Source organism: Polyodon spathula, chromosome 1 (genome assembly GCF_017654505.1).
Source record: "Polyodon spathula isolate WHYD16114869_AA chromosome 1, ASM1765450v1, whole genome shotgun sequence".
Classification (NCBI taxonomy): Eukaryota; Metazoa; Chordata; class Actinopteri; order Acipenseriformes; family Polyodontidae; genus Polyodon; species Polyodon spathula.
Window position 1 is genome coordinate 68,430,916 of NC_054534.1, and position 19,985 is coordinate 68,450,900.

Genomic DNA, 19,985 nt, shown 5'->3' on the forward strand with positions numbered 1-19,985 from the left:
CATGGTGTTAACAATTAGTTGCGTACCAAATGTACACCCTTACAGGCTAGTTTGAGAAATCCTTGTCATGAGCTACCTTGTCTAAGGTATGCTGTGTTATACCAAGATTCTTGCTAATCAGGATATGTGAAACCAACTGCAACAATGTCAGACTCAAGTACATTTGAAGTATATAAAATGAAGCACTGAGACTTTGCCAGTATCAGCCTAATGCAAAGTACGGTTAGGGACATACAGTAAGGGGCGAGAAGCTCAGGTGACCTAAGACTAGTGCTCATCAGGATCTGTGAAACCATATATATATGCCAAAAAAGCATAATTTCATGGTTACATTTATTTTAAACCAATATGCCTTCATCTTAGTTTTTTTTTTCTAAAACAGGAAATAAAAACAAAAATGTACATATTTGAACAGGTAGCATTAAGTTCCGATTCATCACTTTTTTTTTTCATTAAAAACATACCTGCAATAGTTTGTTTACTTGTTTGTTTATTTATTTTCTTACAGAAGCAATCTGAAAAGCAAATTCAAGAAACAAATAGAAATCACAATTCACAATGTAGGCACAATAATATACTAGGGCCCACAAAATTGTCCAACAGCAACATTCATTGTTAAAGACCAGTACAGTGATTTAGAAGCACACATTTGTAAGAAATAACAAACAACAAGTATTTAAGTGCCCTTTGCAAAGCGCTTTGTTCCGACAAAGTGAACAGTGTCACACAAAACATATCCTGAGCGATACAGGCTGTCCGAGGTAGTGGCTAAGCAGGAGAGATTCTGTAAACACTAAACTCAGTGAATACAGCGCTAGCAAGCAAAGCTTTGTGATATTTTTTTGTCAATGTATTATTATTTTTTGTACATGTTTTTAAAGTTTAATATGACAACGTTTAATCCTTTTCAAATTTCACATGTTCACATGCATTACTAAAGCTCTTGGTGTACAATATGTAAGGCAAGGGTGTCCTATTACAGTAGAATTAACTACTGTCCGGTCTGAATGGAGGTTCAATTAAGCAATTTAGACCAGGTGGTCCTGAGTGGAAAGACCAACATTGGTCACCCCTGATGCAACAGATTTCAACAGTTGTAAGTGTTGAATTGGTGGAAGTAATTACTGTTTGCCAGGGGTGTCTAAAATAGCTATTTATTCAAAATGCCATCAATTTTCCATCCCTAAGCATTTAGTAGTAACAATTTAGAGCAATGTAAATTCAGTGAAATGGCCTTTCTTTTACAGAGGCAGTTTTCTGACAAATATACAATTCTCTGACTTTGAATCCAGTTTTCAGCCAGACTGGAAAAATTAATGTTAAAAGATTGAGGTCGTCATATAACTGTTTTAAATCAGGATATGATGCTAATTAATAAAAAGTACGACAGTCTGATATTGATATTTTTTAGTAACATCTTTTTGTTTATACATTTAAACTTAGTGCAGGATTTTCAAAAGGTTGTAAATGATAACTCCAGTGTTAATCAACCAATCGGGATGAAGCACTGATTCTGGCATTTTCAAGCTGTCGTTATGCCTATTTCATTATAATCGTCCTAATGTGATTTCCAAAATTATGTTGATTTAAGAAATAATGATATCTTAACGAGCAGGGCTTCTTGCGACTATTTCTTTTGTTTGCGTGGGATTTAAAAGCAAATTTGTGTTGTCATAATTTATCAGGAGTTAATTGGCACTTGGAAAAGGAGGGTTTTAATATGCTGCAAGTGTTTGGTGGCTACTTCTAATCATGTTGAGTTTATTTATTCCAGAGGCAAGCAAAGAGTACCAGAGAAAATCCATGATAAGAGGAATTCACCAAACAATTAACTATAAACAAATTGTGTATGGGCAGGGAGTTCTATCGTAATTTTAAAAGCTTAATAAATGTATAATGAAGTGTTACATACATGTATAACAACTAACAACTACAAACACAAATGACAATTGAAACGTATTTATCTATAGCCTACAATTTCACATACTAAAATAGAAAAAATGAGGTGTCATAAATAAATTCCAACCAATATGCATAGATGGCTTATGTTATTTTTCTTCTTTTTAACCAAAAAAAGAGGGTAAATGACGAGTGGGATTTAATTTGTCTTAATTTATTTATTTATTTTAATCCGTGCCATCTGATTTTTACCCACTCGCTCGCTAATCGTAAATAAGCATATTATGTGTGAAGTGTTTTAAATAAAACTACATTCTGGACGACAAAATGCACAATTTTAAATGAAGTTTACAAATTATACACAAGATATTCCTGTTATTTTTTTATTTCCATTTGGTTGCTGCTCACTGGTGGGAGAGCCGCCTCCCTGTAAGCTAGTAGTTTCCATAACAGCGAATTCTGCTTCCATTCAAGTTCCCCTTATCTAGTCGTTGAGACAGGAAGTGATGTACGTGACCTGCGACAATTAAGCTTTTTAACGAGAAATGCCTTCATTAACGACCTCATCGATTCAATTTCGAGTTCGATACAATAACACTGTTTTTTGAAAATCCTGCCCTTCAGTCTTAATTTTTTTTTATACAGTATTTATTAACCAAGCATCAAGATTTCCTGACTACTAATGTATGCCACTGTTTCATTGCAGTAGATTAGTAGGTGCAAACCACTGAGTGTAGTCTGAGTTTTGTGTGTGTACGTCACAGTGTGGTGGTAGGTAGTCTTGTGTAATTTAATACAGTGAAATAAATTCATACCTAGATTATCACTATGGCTTTTCATGATAGTAAGACTTCTGAATATCACACGCCATTGCTTGTTTTTCACTCGATTCAGGTGTTGATTATTGAAAATAAACAATACACTCAGAATGCAGCAATGTAGTTCTACTTATTAAACAAATCTGTTTTTACAGCTTTAAAACTGAATAAAAATTATTTTAAAAGCACATCTGCAGTAGCAGGCATTATACATATTTCAATTAAACACAGGAAAACTGGCAATGATGTAAAAAAGAAAATAGTTTTTTGGGGGGGAGAATATTTTCATACAGCACATAAAAACATCAGTTTCTCTGTTTACTGCGTAACATTCATAGTTCTTTAATGAAATAATAAAAGGCAGTTTTTTTCCAGGTTAATGTAAAAATGCAGAACTTAAGCTACATTTCCAGTTATCAATGTTTGTTACTATTCTCAGTTGCATGCCCCAAACCGTTATTATTGAGCCCTATTGTCATTAAGCTCCTAAAAGTAATAATTTCCACCTCCAGGGCACGACATACCTGCTACAAGGCTGTGATAAGAAAAGGAAATTATATTAAGTGGCCACAGAGATCTGAACAAACCCTTGAAAAAAGGGAGGGGAAGCCAGGAGAGCGAAAACAGCTACAAGCCTGCTGATCCCCAGACTCAGTAACCCTGACACTTTTGCTGAAACTGTGCCACTGATACAGCTTGGCACTGCTGAGAATCAACATTTAACTGTGTGTGTGTGTGGCAGGGGGGGGTTGTCCTCTCAAATTGAAACACAAAAATTACTGCAGAATGTTAATGACTACATCGACAGCATATACGTTGTCTCCTAAATGCATTAATTTAACAGTTTTTACAGAACAGTGAGGCATAATAAAAGCAACTGGCCGAGCTGAAGGTACATGAGTCGCATCTGGGCTCCTTGGATCAGAAAGGGTTTGGGCAATTCTAAAGCCATGTGTTCTGGATCTTGTTAACTTGTGTTTAAGTGACTGCACACAGAACAGAATTAATCCCCATAGACCACTCCATTCTAAAGTGATTTAAATGTGTAGGAGTAAAAAGCTCTCTGCTTAACAGTCTAGGTTATACAAAAGAGTAGAGCAAAAACAATAAAAATAATAATTATCCACAAACGATACAAATTAAATAATGTAGGATTGTCAATGTTCAGTTGCATTGTGATACTCGTGGGAAAGAATCAGGCAGTGCTGGAAGACTTGCAGATTGCAAACAAAGATTTAAGATGTATCTTTTGGTTGTTTTTTGCATTTATTATAATATTTTTTTAAATCCTCCAAAAACGCAAGTAGCTTATTAATTTATAAAATTGTGTACATATTAGATACTAAAATATTACACTAAGAATCAACACAGGTGGTCTATCTTTTTTTTTTTGTTGTACTAGTGTCCAATAATGTCTTTTTTTATATGTAATTTAAATAAAAAATTAGCTAAAAGCAGTACAATTCTTAAGTATTGATGTGTGTGTGTGTGCCATTATTATTTTGAATCAAGACTCCAAACTCCACACGATACTGATCACTATAGCACTTAAAAAGGCTTACCCTCTCTTTGCAGATTTCTACAGTGAAGCAGTGCATACAGGTATAGCTAAACATTCTGATGCACAATTAAGGAAAAAAGATGCAAACACCAAACAAGAATAACAATTTTTTCCATTGCACAAGACTAATTAGAGTGGCTGTTATATGTAGGTCTACCACATAATATGGCTGGTTTATTATAAATAATCTATTAGGCAGCAGATCCAAATGCCACCTCCCCTTGAAATCATTAAAATACAGTCCTGGTATTTTATATATTTTAACAATGCATCAAGTCCCTTTCAAGTAATTAATAGTCTGTAAAAGTATGTAAAGGAGGCCCATATTTTAATGATTTAATGTATTTTCACTACCATCTGTAACATTAAATTAAGGGTCTGGTGTGTAATGAAGCTAAACTACTCAGTCACTGATCTGTGATTCAGCAAGCTGTAGTCCTGGAAGCACAGTCTGGTGTGTAGCAACACAGCAAACACCAGTCCACAGAAGGAGGTGCCAATAATTCTTCACCTGGGACCAGGTCAAAGTTGCTCTGTACAATCTGACAGGACCTGAAACGCGATGACGGCACTCCTGTATCACCGTGCCCTGAACACTTTTTATATTAATAACTTGATTAATTGTCCCAACTACTTTTTAAAAACCAACCTAAATGTATATAATATATTACATTCTTGAGCACAAATGACATTCAGTATGGAAAAACTTCTAAAAAAAAAAAAAAAAAAAAATCTTTAAAAAATGTTAAAAAAAAACACAAATGGTCTTAGAGAAAAAAAAAAAAATCTTTAAAAAATGTTAAAAAAAAACACAAATGGTCTTAGAGACAAGTGAGGAAATTAAAAAAAAAAAAAAGTAATAAAAAAAAAAACTGACCCAAGCTTGTGGAGGACAAAGTCTGTAAAGTACTGTAAAATTTCACACAATAGCTGTGTAAACCATAGAAATGATTAAGAATTAGAAAATATACATTGTAAAACAAGTTTAAAAAAAAAAAAAAAAAAGAAAAAGTGCACAATATACCAAAGGTACCGCTTAAAATCTATTTTTTTCTTTTGCAATATAAAATATATAATTATACAAACAGCATGTGAAGTCAAGCCTGGTTTGTTTTTCTTGAACTGCTTTACAGTGGCTTCAGGATTTGGGTCCCTTTCTCTCAGTAGCTCCCCGAGCAGTTCCGGATGTTTTTGATCTCCAGCTCCAGCTGTCTCACTCGGACGTCTCTCTGAGCTAACAGTTCTCTCAGCCGTCGGATTTCTTCCTGTTGCCGGTAAAACATCTGCAGCAGCTGAAATTTCAAAAGCACAGTATTAGCAACCATGTCTGTTTCGGTGTTGATCATTCACACTTTTTCAGACGATGCCTGGTTCCAACTTGAAGCTCTTCTTGAAATGTAGAGCTCATCTCACATTTTACACAGACACAGACACACACAGACACACACACACACACACACACTACTTCGCATCTTTAAAAGTCTTGGATTTGAATAACACCCCCAAATCACCATGTGTGGACTTCAACCAAATCATCATCGTCTCAGTGAAAGAATACTGTTGCTGTGCCATGAATAGAACCTGTGTTTGTTTAACAAAAATATAGTGTTGTGGTAACGCAGGACAACCGAATTTAGAATCCCAATGCAACTAAATGGCAGAGAGATTCCAGTACTTGTTGATTGAAAGCACACTGGTTCCATTAGGTCACAGACACATACACTGGTACTGGGATTTCTACCATCACCGGTGTCTCACCTCGTTTTCGGTTTTTGGTGGTGCACATTCCGACAGGTCACAACCATTGGAGAAGGCAGGCCGGGTCTTGTCCTGAACCTTGTCCTCCAGCCTCTTCTGCTCTTTCGTCCCCTTCTGCTCCAGCCTCTCCTGGATCGCTGCCACCTCCAACTGCTCGATGCGGTTCTGAAACCTTTTTGGTTCGAGGAGGCTCAGTGGTTCCCTGGCAGTTACCAGTGGAATGGACTGGGAGTTTTTGCTGCCAGGTTTCAGGGACATCAATACAGGATCTATAAAACATTTTTATTTATTTATTTATTTTTTTAAAAAGGAGACAAGGTATTATGAATGGCCACTAATTAAAATGGAATTAAAACTTAAATGACTACTCATTTTTTCCCAGGGGCAGTCCCTTTAACCAACTCTGCTTCCCAAGCAATATTTCTTAAAAAGATGGTTTAAGTAGTTTTCAGTATATGCATGTGTCAAGAATCATGCAAATTCTTGAAAACAGTCAATCTGACAAATAAATAAACTGGTGTTTTTTTTGGGCTAAATTGGGAGGAACACACACACACACACATATATATATAGGTGTTTAAACAAGGCAAAGACCCTGACTTGAATTAAAATGGTTGCTTCTCACTATTGTATATTCAGTACTTTGGGACATAGTAACAATAGCAGCATTTCAACCATAACTCTAATGGTCAAATTTGTCAAGTCAGAAATAAAGAAGATGCGAAAATAAATATTTTTACTGTAAAGCTTCAAAAAGGCCAGTTCCAGAGCCAAACAAAAAACACTCAGAGATCAGACACTGACCTTTATGGACCCCTTTGAACCACTCCTGTGCTGTCATTGCTGGCTCAGATCCAGCAGTCATTGGGTAGATATCCTCCTGGTACGACTCAGACTGCAAAACCAAACACACAGCAGTTAATGTATCTCCACACCATTCGTTTTTATATATGTTGTGGCACTTGTTAGCTACTTCCCAGTGAAAACATTAAACAAACAAAAAGAGAGAAAGCAGTAAACCTAAAGTATTATAATTATTAATGTCCCACAGAAAAAAAAAAAAAATATTATATATATATATATATATATATATATATATATATATATATATATATATATATATATATATATATACACACACACACACACACACAGTGAATCTCAGTTAAGTGGACATCCCACGGGAATGCCCTTTAGTGTTGACTTATCCAAGGTGTTGAGTTAACTGCAGGTGTACATGAGCCATGGCGTTAACATGCATATAAGTAACAGAACTCACACATTTACAGTATTACTGTATTTACAAGTTTATTTTTAGTTACATTTCCTTATGAAAACGGCTGAAAGATATACAGTGAATTAATCGATTACAGTATAGAGTACTGTACCAACTCGGTACAACTCGCAGAGTTCGACTGAGAATTAATAAATACATCATTATTTTTACGAAAACAATCCAACCACAGACTGTTGACTATACTTTTAGTTATTGGCTTGTACTGTCTAATTTGACGGCTTAAATAACAAAAGTTAACAAATGTACATTATACAGAATTAACTCTGTGAACAAAAACTATAATAAACAACTTGCAGTTTAACACAGAAGTCAAACACTGTCAATTGTTTCGCATGCAAAAACACACGCTTTGAAAGCTCTGCTGACAAGCTTGTTATCCTGAATAACCTGAGCTTTAAAGCCAATTAAACGAGAACTTATTTTTCGCATCTCACTCATAGTGAACTTGTACTGTAACCAGCTGCACTTGATAGTTATGAATGACTGAATGAATGATCCGCTGATCGGTCACGTGTCAGTGTCGAGTTATCCACTAGTTTTTTTTTAATAGTTGTTATCCCTTTGGTACCGGTAATAAGTGTCGAGTTACGGGTAAAGCGTGCTGTTGAATGAAAAAAATAAGAGGTAGGATGCATATATTTTATATGGAGAAAATCTGAGATCTTATACCAAGGTTGACTGTATTATACAACCTTCTGTAACATCTACTAGTACTTAAACAAAACAATACAGCACCTGACAATGTTAACAATTAACCATTTAGTGCCTGTTGTGCAAAATTGTGTACATTTTATGTATTCCCATCAAGAATCACCATACCATGCAACACAATTGATTAATTTTGAACACAAAGGTATCAGATTAACACGAACACGATGCACCACAGCTCCACCTAGTGTACACAGGTGGGTTTGCTGGAAAGTGTATGGTTACCTTGCAAAACAATTAGATATTATAATTTTCTCTGCCAGTAAGATGGAGAGTCTGTACTTAAACAACCTACATGTCTGGAAACATTTCTTTTGTATTTATATATTTATTTCTACGTGCACAAGCTTTGCAACACACATACTGATTGTATGTGTTTTCTTGTTTGGTTGAACGTTTGAAAGCCTGAGTCTTATAACTTGTGAAAAAAGGTGTTGATTCGACTTTAATTTTCATAATGTTGGGTTAAAAATAGATGCACAACTACAGATACTGGTATAACTTAAGTGTTCCCAAAAAAACTGGGCATTAACAGATCTGTTGATGTAATTTGCCGTTTTGGACAAAACCAGAAGGCCATGTAAACAAGATGGTTGAAATGGTTATAAATTACAAGTATGATTTAGTCTTGAATCTTGTAGAACCGGAAGGATTTCTTACCCGTCGCGGTACGATCATGGAGACTGGCTCAATAATGCTTTTGGTTGTCACTAGTTTATAAAACCTGAAGACCTCACAGGAGGAGACATCCAGACCTCTCTTTGGCATGATTCCTGCGAGCAAGACAAATACGGTGAGGGCTCTGAACTGAGAAGGCGGTTTTGCTGATCAAAACCAGTGGTCCTCATTTGAGGCTCTTTCAGTCCATGAACTTGTTCCAGCCATGTTTTGAATCATTCAGTTTAACCGTGATTGAGGTTTTGCACTGTATGACAGCTGGCTAGCTATGATTTGACAAATCAGTACCTTTGAACAGCTTTGTGTAAAATGGACACTCCCAGGTACACTCTATGAAATGGACAAGAACAGGACAGCTACATCAGGGCTTCTCAAACTCTCTTTCCTGGGGACCCCCTGTGGCTGCTGATTTTCATTCCAACTGAGCTCTCAATTATATTCAAAGATATTTTTGCTTGTTTTCAGCTCTTAAACAGTTGCAGAGTTCAAGTTAGCTATAACAGTATATAAGTAACTTGAACTCTGCAACTGTCTAAGAGCTAAAACAATTAAAAAGGTCTAATTAAGCAAAGTAACCGTTCAATTAAGGGTTTAGTTAAGTTATTGAGAGCTCAGATGGAATGAAAACCAGACGACACAGGGGGTCCCCAGGACCGGGTTCGAGAACCTGAGCAACATCAACTGATTATTTGGACTGCACTCCAAAAGCTATCTGGATTTGTGAGGATTGCTGCTTTTGTTTTTTCTCTGTGGAGAACGGCAATCCACACAAATCTACGCTGTTTTCACGCAGACAAACCACTTTAACATCTATCAGCTGTAGATATTGAAGAAAATATCTTGAGAAAAATGAACCTTATATTCCAAAAAATATGTAAAATGTACCACATTTCAATTTCTATTAAAACTAAACTATGTAACATGCAGTCTATTTTTTAATTTTTTTTTTACCACCATACCATTATATAATATGGACAAGATGTATTCTGATTTCCATAAGTCCACTTAAAAAGTAATTAGGACCTGTTTTGAACAATGCCCTGGACTGGAACAGCCACAAGTGAGTACTACTGATCTAGACGCAGCTGTTCTAAACTCACAAGGCTGTATACAGACCCTTTCTAATGGTTTTACTACTGCATTTAGTTAATAATGGGGTCTATAAAATCACCAAGCCTAATATTTAAGACCATATTTAAAAACATGAATGAATGAATGAATATGACCCAGAGAGAAATCTTTGAATATATGCACATTTCATCATCTCCTATGCAATTCAGCTAGGATGTTAAAATGTACATGGCAATTTAATATTATTGGGGCATTCTTTGACTAACCAGTAACCCTCTTCATTTTTTTTTTTTTTTTATTTGAAAGTGACTCAGCTGTGGCTCAGATCAATTTTAAATCTATTAAAAAAAAAAAAAAAAAAAAAAAGAAGAACACACACACACACACACACACACACACACACACACACACAATTAGCAGAACAGAATAAGGAAAGGAAGTCAGCAAGCTATAATGGTGTGAAGTGCTAGAAACGCATAAAACCTACCCATTCCTTTCTGAGGTAAGTATGAGCGGTACTCTGCTAGGAATTGTAGGTAAGGCTTCTCAAAGCTGATTTCATAGTACCGAATGTTGCCATCTCCCTGTGGGTAAACACAATTAATTCAATTCTTTTGGCCGAACAATTTGAACACTTCAGACTCATAGTATTGGCCCTACACACTCTAATGCACGCATCAAACTTTAGCAATAATGGTTTATATTTGGTACTTGAACAGAACTGTGAAAGACTTAGCATTTTACCCCTATAAGCCCCAATAGTCTACATAACAAAACACCCATAACTTCAAAATGCTCAGTCAGAATTTTAAGATAAAGCATTGGTACAATTCACTGAGTTTCTCTGAAAGTTTTATATCACAAAACCCCAACTCAGTTCTCCACAATTAAACCTGAATTGGCAGTCTCAGAATAAGAGCGGCCAAGGGTTGAGGGGCAGGGAGATTGAACCTTCTTCACCACCTAGGAGAGTGAACCCTGTAGAGCCGGCTAGTGGGGAAAGCTCACGCTGACACTGCTTGCTGGACTAGCTCTTTGAGTTTTAGAGGCTGAAAAAACCAGACTGTACCTTTCCAGCCACGTACAGCATGTGGGTATCAGGGTCATAGAAGGGGAACGGGACCCCCGAAGAGCCGTCCAGGTCCACCTCCAGCAAAGGCACGGACAGGTCATCCTATAGCAGAGACACGACACATGAAACTGTAAGCCCTCTCCGTAGATCACAGCACAGTACACAAATCAGATTTTTAGCAATTCTCCTTCTTGTTTCGATCTGCAGCAAGTTCTGATTATTCAAAGGGTACATAAGGACCTTTTTATTTTATTGCGTTACATGTTCCCATAGACCCGCATGGACCTCTCAGAACTACATTTCCCATCATCCTCCTGCTCACTAGTAAACCCTTCTCAGTTACATATGTGAGGAGGAGGGTGACGGGAAATGTAGTTCTGAGAGGTTCATGCGGGAACATGGGAAGCCATCTTGAGGCAGGCAATGCAATTTAAAAGTTTTAAAAAGTGGTCAAAATGTAAAAAAAATCTAATTAAAATAATACACACACCTTATGTAAACAGCTGCTGAAACACATGGGAACATGTAACACAATAAAATAAAACCTTATGTACCCTTTAAAACAGTGGTTCTCAAACCTCGGTCCTGGGGACCCCCTGTGGCTGCTGGTTTTCATTCCAACCGAGCTCTCAATTACTTAACTATACCCTTAATTGAACTAATAATTTACTTGATTAGACCTTTTTGCTCTTAAACAGTTGCAGAGTTCACGTTACTTATACAATGTTACAGCTAACTTGAAATCTGCAACCATTTGAACAAGCTGAAAACAAGAAAAAAGGTCTAATCAAGCAAATTATCAGTTCAATTAAGCGTATAGTTAAGTAACTGAGAGCTCGGTTGGAATGAAAACCAGCAGACACAGGAGGTTCCCAGGACCGAGTTTGAGAAGCCCTGTTTAAAAGGTGTAATAAAAAAATCGAACTCAAAGTTGATGCAAAGCTTTTGGCCATATCTCTAGGTTAAAGAAATATCTCTTGGAAGACATGCTTTTAGACTGACTTGAATTTCTTGGGCCATTTCATCTGCAGGGTGACCTCTGTCCCCACCCCTTCAATGGATTCTATCCTGTCAATAACCAAATCAGCTGATTCCCCCCATTGACTGACATGCTTTCAGGCAGAAAACCCATTCACCCAGAAGACACTGCAGGGGTGAAATAACCAAAGCATTAAAGCACTTGGCAGACTGAGAACTTCCTATAAAATGTGTTTCTTTAAAAACTGCAAATCTGAGACCTTTGTAGCAAATGGAAGTATAACATTGGGAAGATTTAGGGAATAATTTTGTTAGGTACAACTACTTCAGTGTTTGAACATGATGCTACAAACTGCTTTCAAACTGTTGTCGTACATTGATAATCTACGGCTTTATAACATTTTATTGCAGTGATTTTAGTTAGTGTGATTTATGAGATTAAATATAACGAACACACTAGTACTTATTACCATTTATTATTTATTAAATACACCTCAAAGTAAAATTAGGTTTTCAAGGTGCAGAGTTCATGGTCTCCAATGTACATAGATCCAGTGCTTTGAACTCACCTGATCCCACAGTGCAATTTGCCTGTTATTCCACCTTGACGTTCCTGTTGATACAAGCTTTTTCAGGTTGCCCAGAAACACTACCTTGCTTGCTTTATGGGACTTGCAGTTGGCTTCCTGTAAAAAGGAATACACTAATAAATAAAAATAAATAAAAATAAATAAAAATATATATAGATATATATATATATATATATATATATATATATATATATATATATATATATATATATATATATATATACACACACACACACACACACACACACACACACAGTGCCTTGCAAAAGTATTCAGACCCCTGACCAATTCTCTCATATTACTGAATTACAAATGGTACATTGAAATTTCGTTCTGTTCAATATTTTATTTTAAAACACTTAAACTCAAAATCAATTATTGTAAGGTGACATTGGTTTTATGTTGGGAAATATTTTTAAGAAAAATAAAAAAAAAAAAAAAAACTGAAATATTTTGCTTGCATAAGTATTCAACCCCCACACATTAATATTTGGTAGAGCCACCTTTCGCTGCAATAACAGCTTTAAGTCTTTTGGGGTAAGTATGTACCAGCTTTGCACACAGTGTCGGAGTGATTTTGGCCCATTCTTCTTGGCAGATTTGCTCCAGGTTGTTCAGGTTGGTTGGACGACGCTTGTGGACCGCAATTTTCAAATAGTGCCACAGATTCTCAATGGGATTGAGATCAGGACTTTGACTGGGCCACTGTAGGACATTCACCTTTTTGTTCTTGAGCCACTCCAATGTTGCTTTGGCCTTGTGCTTGGGATCATTGTCCTGCTGAAAGGTGAATTTCCTCCCAAGCTTCAGTTTTTTAGCAGACTGAAGCAGATTCTCTTGCAGTATTTTCCTGTATTTTGCTCCATCCATTCTTCCTTCAATTGTAACAAGATGCCCAGTCCCTGCTGATGAGAAGCATCCCCACAGCATGATGCTGCCACCACCATACTTCACTGTAGGGATGGTGTGTCTTGAGGCATGGGCAGTGTTAGGTTTGCACCACACATAGCGCTTTGAGTTTTGGCCAAAAAAGCTCTATCTTGGTCTCATCTGACCACAAAACCTTTTCCCACATTGCAGCTGGGTCACTCTCATGCTTTCTGGCAAACTCCAGGGGTGCTTTCAGATGGTACTTTTTGAGTAACGGCTTCTTTCTTGCCACCCTCCCATACAGGCCAGTGTTATGCAGAGCTCTTGATATGGTTGACTGGTGCACCATTACTCCACTCCCAGCCACTGAACTCTGTAGCTCCTTCAATGTGATTGTTGGCCTCTCTGTGGCTTCTCTCACAAGTCTCCTTCTTGTTTGAGCGCTGAGTTTTGAGGGACAGCCTTTTCTTGGCAGTGCCTGGGTGGTGTGATGCAGCTTCCACTTCCTGATTATTGATCCAACTGTGCTCACTGGGATATCCAAACACTTGGATATTATTTTGTACCCTTTCCATAATCTATGCATTTGTATTACTTTATCTCTAACTTCTGTAGAATGCTCTTTGGTCTTCATTTTCCTTCAGATTCACAGCCTTACCAATGATCCTTCAACAGTGGGGTTTTTATCCAGAAAATGTGACAACAACTTTAATGGTTCACAGGTGGAGGCTAATGGTAAGGTAATTGTGTCCTCGTTAGGGCAATTTCTTTCATCGGTGCAAACTGGGAGCTTCCACAGCACAGGGGTTGAATACTTATGCAAGTAAGATATTTCAGTTTTTTATTTTTCTTAAAAATATTTCCCAACGTAAAACCAATGTCACCTTACAATAATTGATTCTGAGTTTCAGTGTTTAAAAACAAAATATCAAAACAGATATTATGAGAGAATTGGTCAGGGGTCTGAATACTTTTGCAAGGCACTGTGTGTGTATATATATATATATATATATATATATATATATATATATATATATATATATATATATATATATATACATACATACATACACACACACACACACACACACACACAAACATAAATATATACCGTATAACTCGAATCAATATGCAATCCATTATTCCATATTACTGAATATAATAAAATTATATTTCTCTTCCATACAATTTGTCAACACAAGTTGTTATTGTGATTCTGTGTGTCTACGTAGCAGAGAACAAACTCAACTAACCCTATTAAAGAGAATCACATAAAAACAACTTTGTTGTAAAAAAAAAAAAAAATGCAATTACAATTGAGAAAAAAGTGCAAAGCCAAGGTTATTTAAATAGTAAGAACCACTTATGTATGTTGTACACAGAGAAGGAGTAGTGTACCTGCAAAACAACACCTGTGAGTGAGTCAATAACTTTTAGTTTCTTGTCCTTGCAGGATGTTGCTAGGAGGCTACCGTCCGTGTTAAATGACATGGAGAGGACCACATCACCATGCACGCTAAATGTTCTCACAGGATTCTTGATGACCTGGTCTTGAGTATCTAAGTTCCACACCATGATCTGCAAAAAACCAAAAAGATTTAATGTACAGACTTTTCAATTGAAATGTTTGGGTAAATGTGGGGATATGATAAAAACACAGCAGCAGCAGCAAAAATAGTCAATATCATAACTGTTTTTTTATAAACCTCTATAAACCTAGTCTCAACCAGTAGTCGAGTAGAGAAGTAATTATCCTACAGTAGATGCAGTTTAAAGTGAACCAGACTTTAAAATCATAAATGTCAAGTGATCCAGTCCAAAATATAACCTGAAAATAGACTTTTTAAAAGTCCTCATACAGAAAAACATGAATTTGGTTCATAATAGCATTAGTATCTTCCACAGCGGCATAACGTGTGTTACCAGGTGAGTGTCTTAACCACTCAAAAGGTTCAGTTTGCTTATAATACACAACAACTGTGGAAACACTGTGCTGTGCTGTGCTGTATATACATGACCCTGCCCACAGGGGTCAGCACTGCACCGTCACACGCAGTAAACATTTACAAACACACTACCTTGTAGTCATATCCGGCACTGAAGAGGACATTGCCAGCAGTTGGGTGCCACTCAATGAGCCCCACTCTCCGGGAATGCCCCTGAAGCTCCTTCTTGGCCATTGTGATGTTCTTCATCATCCCATGTTTAGGAATATCCCAGATTTTCACCTGTTAACAGGGCAACCAGATTTGTCACCAAAACAAACATAAAGTAGTCCTTAACACCATTCAAGACACTCTGGAGCAGATCCAATTAAAATAAGACCTAATAATATTGTCATTGTTACAGTCAATGTAAACCCTTCTTTGTATTAATGGCCTGGATCAATTACTAAACAGGGCATTTATCTCTGCATACAACTGGAAATCTACTTTTATTGGATTAAACAGTATATGAGCATTTACAATGAAGGTTTAAAAGTTTAAACGTTTTAACATTGAAAGTCCTAACAAATACCAAACACTAAATCAGGAGACTTACAGTTGAATCCTCCGAGCCCGAAGCTATGGAGAAGTCATCAAATGGGTTCCACTTAATGTCCAGAACATTTCCTCTGTGGCCGCAGACCCGCGGGTGATGAGGGTCGATCTTTCCGGTCTGAAAACAGAAGAGATGCGGTTCTCAGAATATGTATTAGTTGATGGCAACACACACTATTACCATCATGCTGTAAATCCTTCAGAATATATGCAATACTACATTTTTGTATTTTAGAATATTTAAACAATTTATTTATCCTATTTGAATTAAATCTGAATTCATAATGTATTTTAAAATGCTAGCACAAAAGATGATTTTCACTAATCTCTCTTTATAATTAGAAGTCCTACTATAACATCATTGTGAGGGAAATACAATACTGTGGTAAGTATCCTCTACACATACACCTCCTGTATCTGGTGTTACTTGTACAATTAAAATAACCTATTTTTAAGCTAGTGCAAGAGTACATTTTCAGAAAGGGATACAATTAAAAATAAAATTTAAAAACAAGAATAAAGGAACATCTTGCTGTTCTGACTGGAAGTAACAAAATGAAGAATTCAATGTTGTATACACATGTTAAAAAGACTTCCATTAGTCAATAACCAAATGAGACTGTTAAAAACAAATAACCAAGTACACTGATCTGAAACTGGGACTACTCCAGCAGATTAACTAATTCCAGCACAGCATATCATTACAAAGCGCCATGCACTGACTCCTGACAAACAGACATCAACAGGTGAGCCAATGAAGTCTACCATAAAAACAATTCTAAAACAGTACACAGTGAAAATATGGCCTGTACTCAACAGCAGTTCACCTTGAGCTATATCCCTCAGCTGTAGAATGTTGCTCACATTACAATTGGATAGATAACTGGTTATCTAAATAAAAGTGAGACATACGGACATACAATACGTTATCATCCTGTTTTTGTTGTTGTCATAGAAACCACTCACAACATCTCCAAGCAGTCAAAGATTATAGTGACCCAGTCACAGATGAAATCCAAGCCTTATCTAGACTCATACCAGGTAAACAATAATCACTGTTGCAGTTAGTTTGCTAAATTAGATAAGAAACAGGAACTGAATAACTTTCCGTCAAAGTAATTTTAAAAGCATAAACACAGCCAATTGCCTTTTTTTTTTTTTTTTTTTTTAAACCTAGAAAATTTCAGGGACTGAACAAACCTCAGCCACACCCTGACATGAGCAGAAGTTTTGTGCTGCAGATAGCATTGATGTTGGGCTTCCATAGCAACTGAACACTGATTATTTTGCTCAACGTCCTCTTGCAAAAACGGTTTTAAAGGCTTTCTCTAACAATTACTACACTACATACTTAGATTTAACCTGATCCCTACATGCATCGTTCACAAAAAATAACTCTCTCAAATCCAGGACTGTTCAACTTCAGAATATCAACATATATTATGTTTGTAATGTTCTCCATTTCAAATTGCAAATGAAGCCACACATGAACAACAGTAGTAACTATTTGTTCCCTGATAAGACCACTGCACTTTATTCTGCAGGCAATGATAAGATTTTGCCTTGTTTTGTTCTTTGTGGTCAGCCATGATCCGCCTCATTTTATGACCCAAAATGACCATTTTGCAGTTTACTGTCTGCAACTTTCACAGCTACGAATGCAGATTACAAAAGGGATGAGGCAAAGATGGTGAGCATTCCAATAGCATGCTCACTGATGAACTGAAACAGATGACATATCTTCGCGGTACTGATCCAGTAAGGAGAATTTCTGCTACCTTCTCTATGGGCAGTAATATGAGAATCTAGATGGGCACCACAAAATTGCATTATAAACCAATCATTATCATCCCCATTATTATTAAGATGGTAAGGTCGAGAGACACTGTTGTACACACGGTAGCAGTTCTCCATTCTAACCACAGCATCCTACGAGCCATGCAGCCTAGGAGACACATTGCTCCAGTGATCCTGTAGTTATCTGCATCAGTGCTGCTGAAACAAGGTTAATCGCCAACACATAACAGGCTGATCTAGACAAACAAAATCGGCAAAATATAAGCAGGCATCTTCCAGTCATAACCCCATACACATCACACTGCTATCTACTAGCTACTGTCTTTGATTGACCAATCTTAACATGACCATTTACAGCATGTCTGAAAAGGGCATGTCTGAAATTGTGATTGTGTTGATTAACCTGCAAGGAGACTGGAGTCATTTTACCCAGCAGATAATGTAGACACAATTTATGTTCTGGCAAAGTTAGTGTAGGTTTGCCAACTGCAATGTTGATCTTCTGAATGATGATCTTCTTATCAAAACAAACTACTGTTTCCAAGAAACACATTCATGCCCAGACAACCTTATGGTTAACAATGTTGTAGTTTGCGTGATGCTCAGAGGTACAGTAAGAACAGAAATACTGGCTCACTGTGGAAGCTGTAATCAAGGTTGTTTGAACACTGTGTCTCAGTTGAGAGCCACCAATACAAATGCATTTTGCAATTTTATTACACAGTTGGTGTGTGGGAGTGGAGAAAAGTTTCCTAAACATTTAAGGGTGGGCTACTCCCAACTGTTTCAGTTTAGCATACTGTATAATTAGGGCTTCTGTTTTTCAGCTTTATTAATTGCATTTTTCAGTGCTTATTTTTTAGCTATTTTTGTTTTCTGTAAATTGTTTTTTTAGGGCTTTTGTTATTTGATATACTGTATGAAATAAGTATTTTCGGTTACTTTCCAAAAATGCTTGTTTTTTTTTCTGTCAAAATATGTACAGTAGTAACTCGACAGTACTTGCACACTTAAGTTGTACCTTCTTTCCTTTGCTGTCTTCCACAACGAAATCCCTGTGGTCACAGGCACATTCTTCTGGCGTTTTTGTGTGCAGGCATTTATGTACATTTCGCCACAATTCTATTTTAAGTCCTCCGTATCTTAACTGTAATACAGCTTTAAATCCTGCTAACAAGCCTCCATTCTGACCGAGATCTCGTTTAAATCTCGCAAGCGGAGTCTCCAATAGAAATGCATGAATGTGCTGTCACTCAGTAGTTGGGGCGGGTTTAAAGTATTCAGAACAAATCAATGATAGATATGGGTCAGGAAGGGGGACATTCCCCAGCAGCACTGGGCAATGTATTTACTATTATTTTTGTAGTAGGTTTGATTTTTTAATGGGGAAAGGGTAAAGTCAACCATTGCCACAGTTTTTTTTCAATGTTTCCCGGTGTTTATTGACTATCCACCGATTTCATTTTTTTTTTGTTTTTGTATCAGGGGTGTTTTATCGAGTTTTAATCGTTTAAAACCGAAAATCAGAATGTTTAATGTATGTTTGTTTTTTTTAAGAAAAAATTGTCAAACTCTATACATTTTTTTGTAATTCCCAATAAACTGCCTAACACATTCTCACCAGAAGCTGTACATTATAACCTTGCACCACAACATTACATATTTTTAAAGGAGTAGTTTCCTCAAATGGAAGAATACACTGCATGATGAGTCCATAGTTCTGTATCTGTCAGGTATTATTGTCCAATTATAAATCTCGAATTGTCTTACTGTAGAATCTCTAAGCTTCACAATCTCGAGGAATATACATTTGTAAAAATGTATACAATGTTTTACAGTGGCTTGCGAAAGTATTGACCCCTTTGGCATTTTTCCTATGTTGTTGCCTTACAATCTGGAATTAAAATTGATTTTTATTTGGATTTCATGTAATGGACATACACAAAATAGCCCAAATTGGTGAAATGAAAAAAATAACTTGTTTGAAAAAAATTCAAAAAAATAAAAAACGGAAAAGTGGTGCGTGCATATGTATTCACCCCCTTTGCTATTAAGCCTCTAAATAAGATCTGGTGCAACCAGTTACCTTCAGAAGTCACATAATTAGTTAAATAAAGTCCACCTGTGTGCAATTTAAGTGTCACATGATCTCAGTATATATACACCTATTCTGAAAGGCCCCAGAGTCTGCAACACCACTAAGCAAGGGGCACCACCAAACAAGCTCCACCATGAAGACCAAGGAGCTCTCCAAACAGGTCAGGGACAAAGTTGTGGAGAAGTACAGATCAGGGTTGGGTTATAAAAAAATATCCGAAATTTTGAACATCCCATGGAGCACCATTAAA

General features: G+C 36.5%; 1 protein-coding gene across 3 annotated transcripts in view; it reads right to left on the reverse strand.

Moving 5' to 3' along the window:
• Nucleotides 1–5,126: 5,126 nt before the first annotated feature.
• LOC121321538 (coronin-2A-like) overlaps nt 5,127–19,985 on the reverse strand; it is a 64,216-nt gene continuing 49,357 nt past the window's right edge. For all 3 annotated transcript variants that reach the window (XM_041260543.1, XM_041260534.1, XM_041260551.1), the window contains exons 3-12: nt 15,842–15,958; nt 15,379–15,528; nt 14,699–14,878; nt 12,410–12,526; nt 10,860–10,964; nt 10,278–10,374; nt 8,702–8,814; nt 6,841–6,931; nt 6,037–6,305; nt 5,127–5,570 (exon numbers count right to left, since the gene is read on the reverse strand). In XM_041260543.1, the coding sequence (XP_041116477.1) occupies nt 5,439–5,570; nt 6,037–6,305; nt 6,841–6,931; nt 8,702–8,814; nt 10,278–10,374; nt 10,860–10,964; nt 12,410–12,526; nt 14,699–14,878; nt 15,379–15,528; nt 15,842–15,958 (1,371 nt within the window). In that variant the 3' untranslated portion in view covers nt 5,127–5,438. The remainder of the gene's footprint in view (nt 5,571–6,036; nt 6,306–6,840; nt 6,932–8,701; nt 8,815–10,277; nt 10,375–10,859; nt 10,965–12,409; nt 12,527–14,698; nt 14,879–15,378; nt 15,529–15,841; nt 15,959–19,985) is intronic.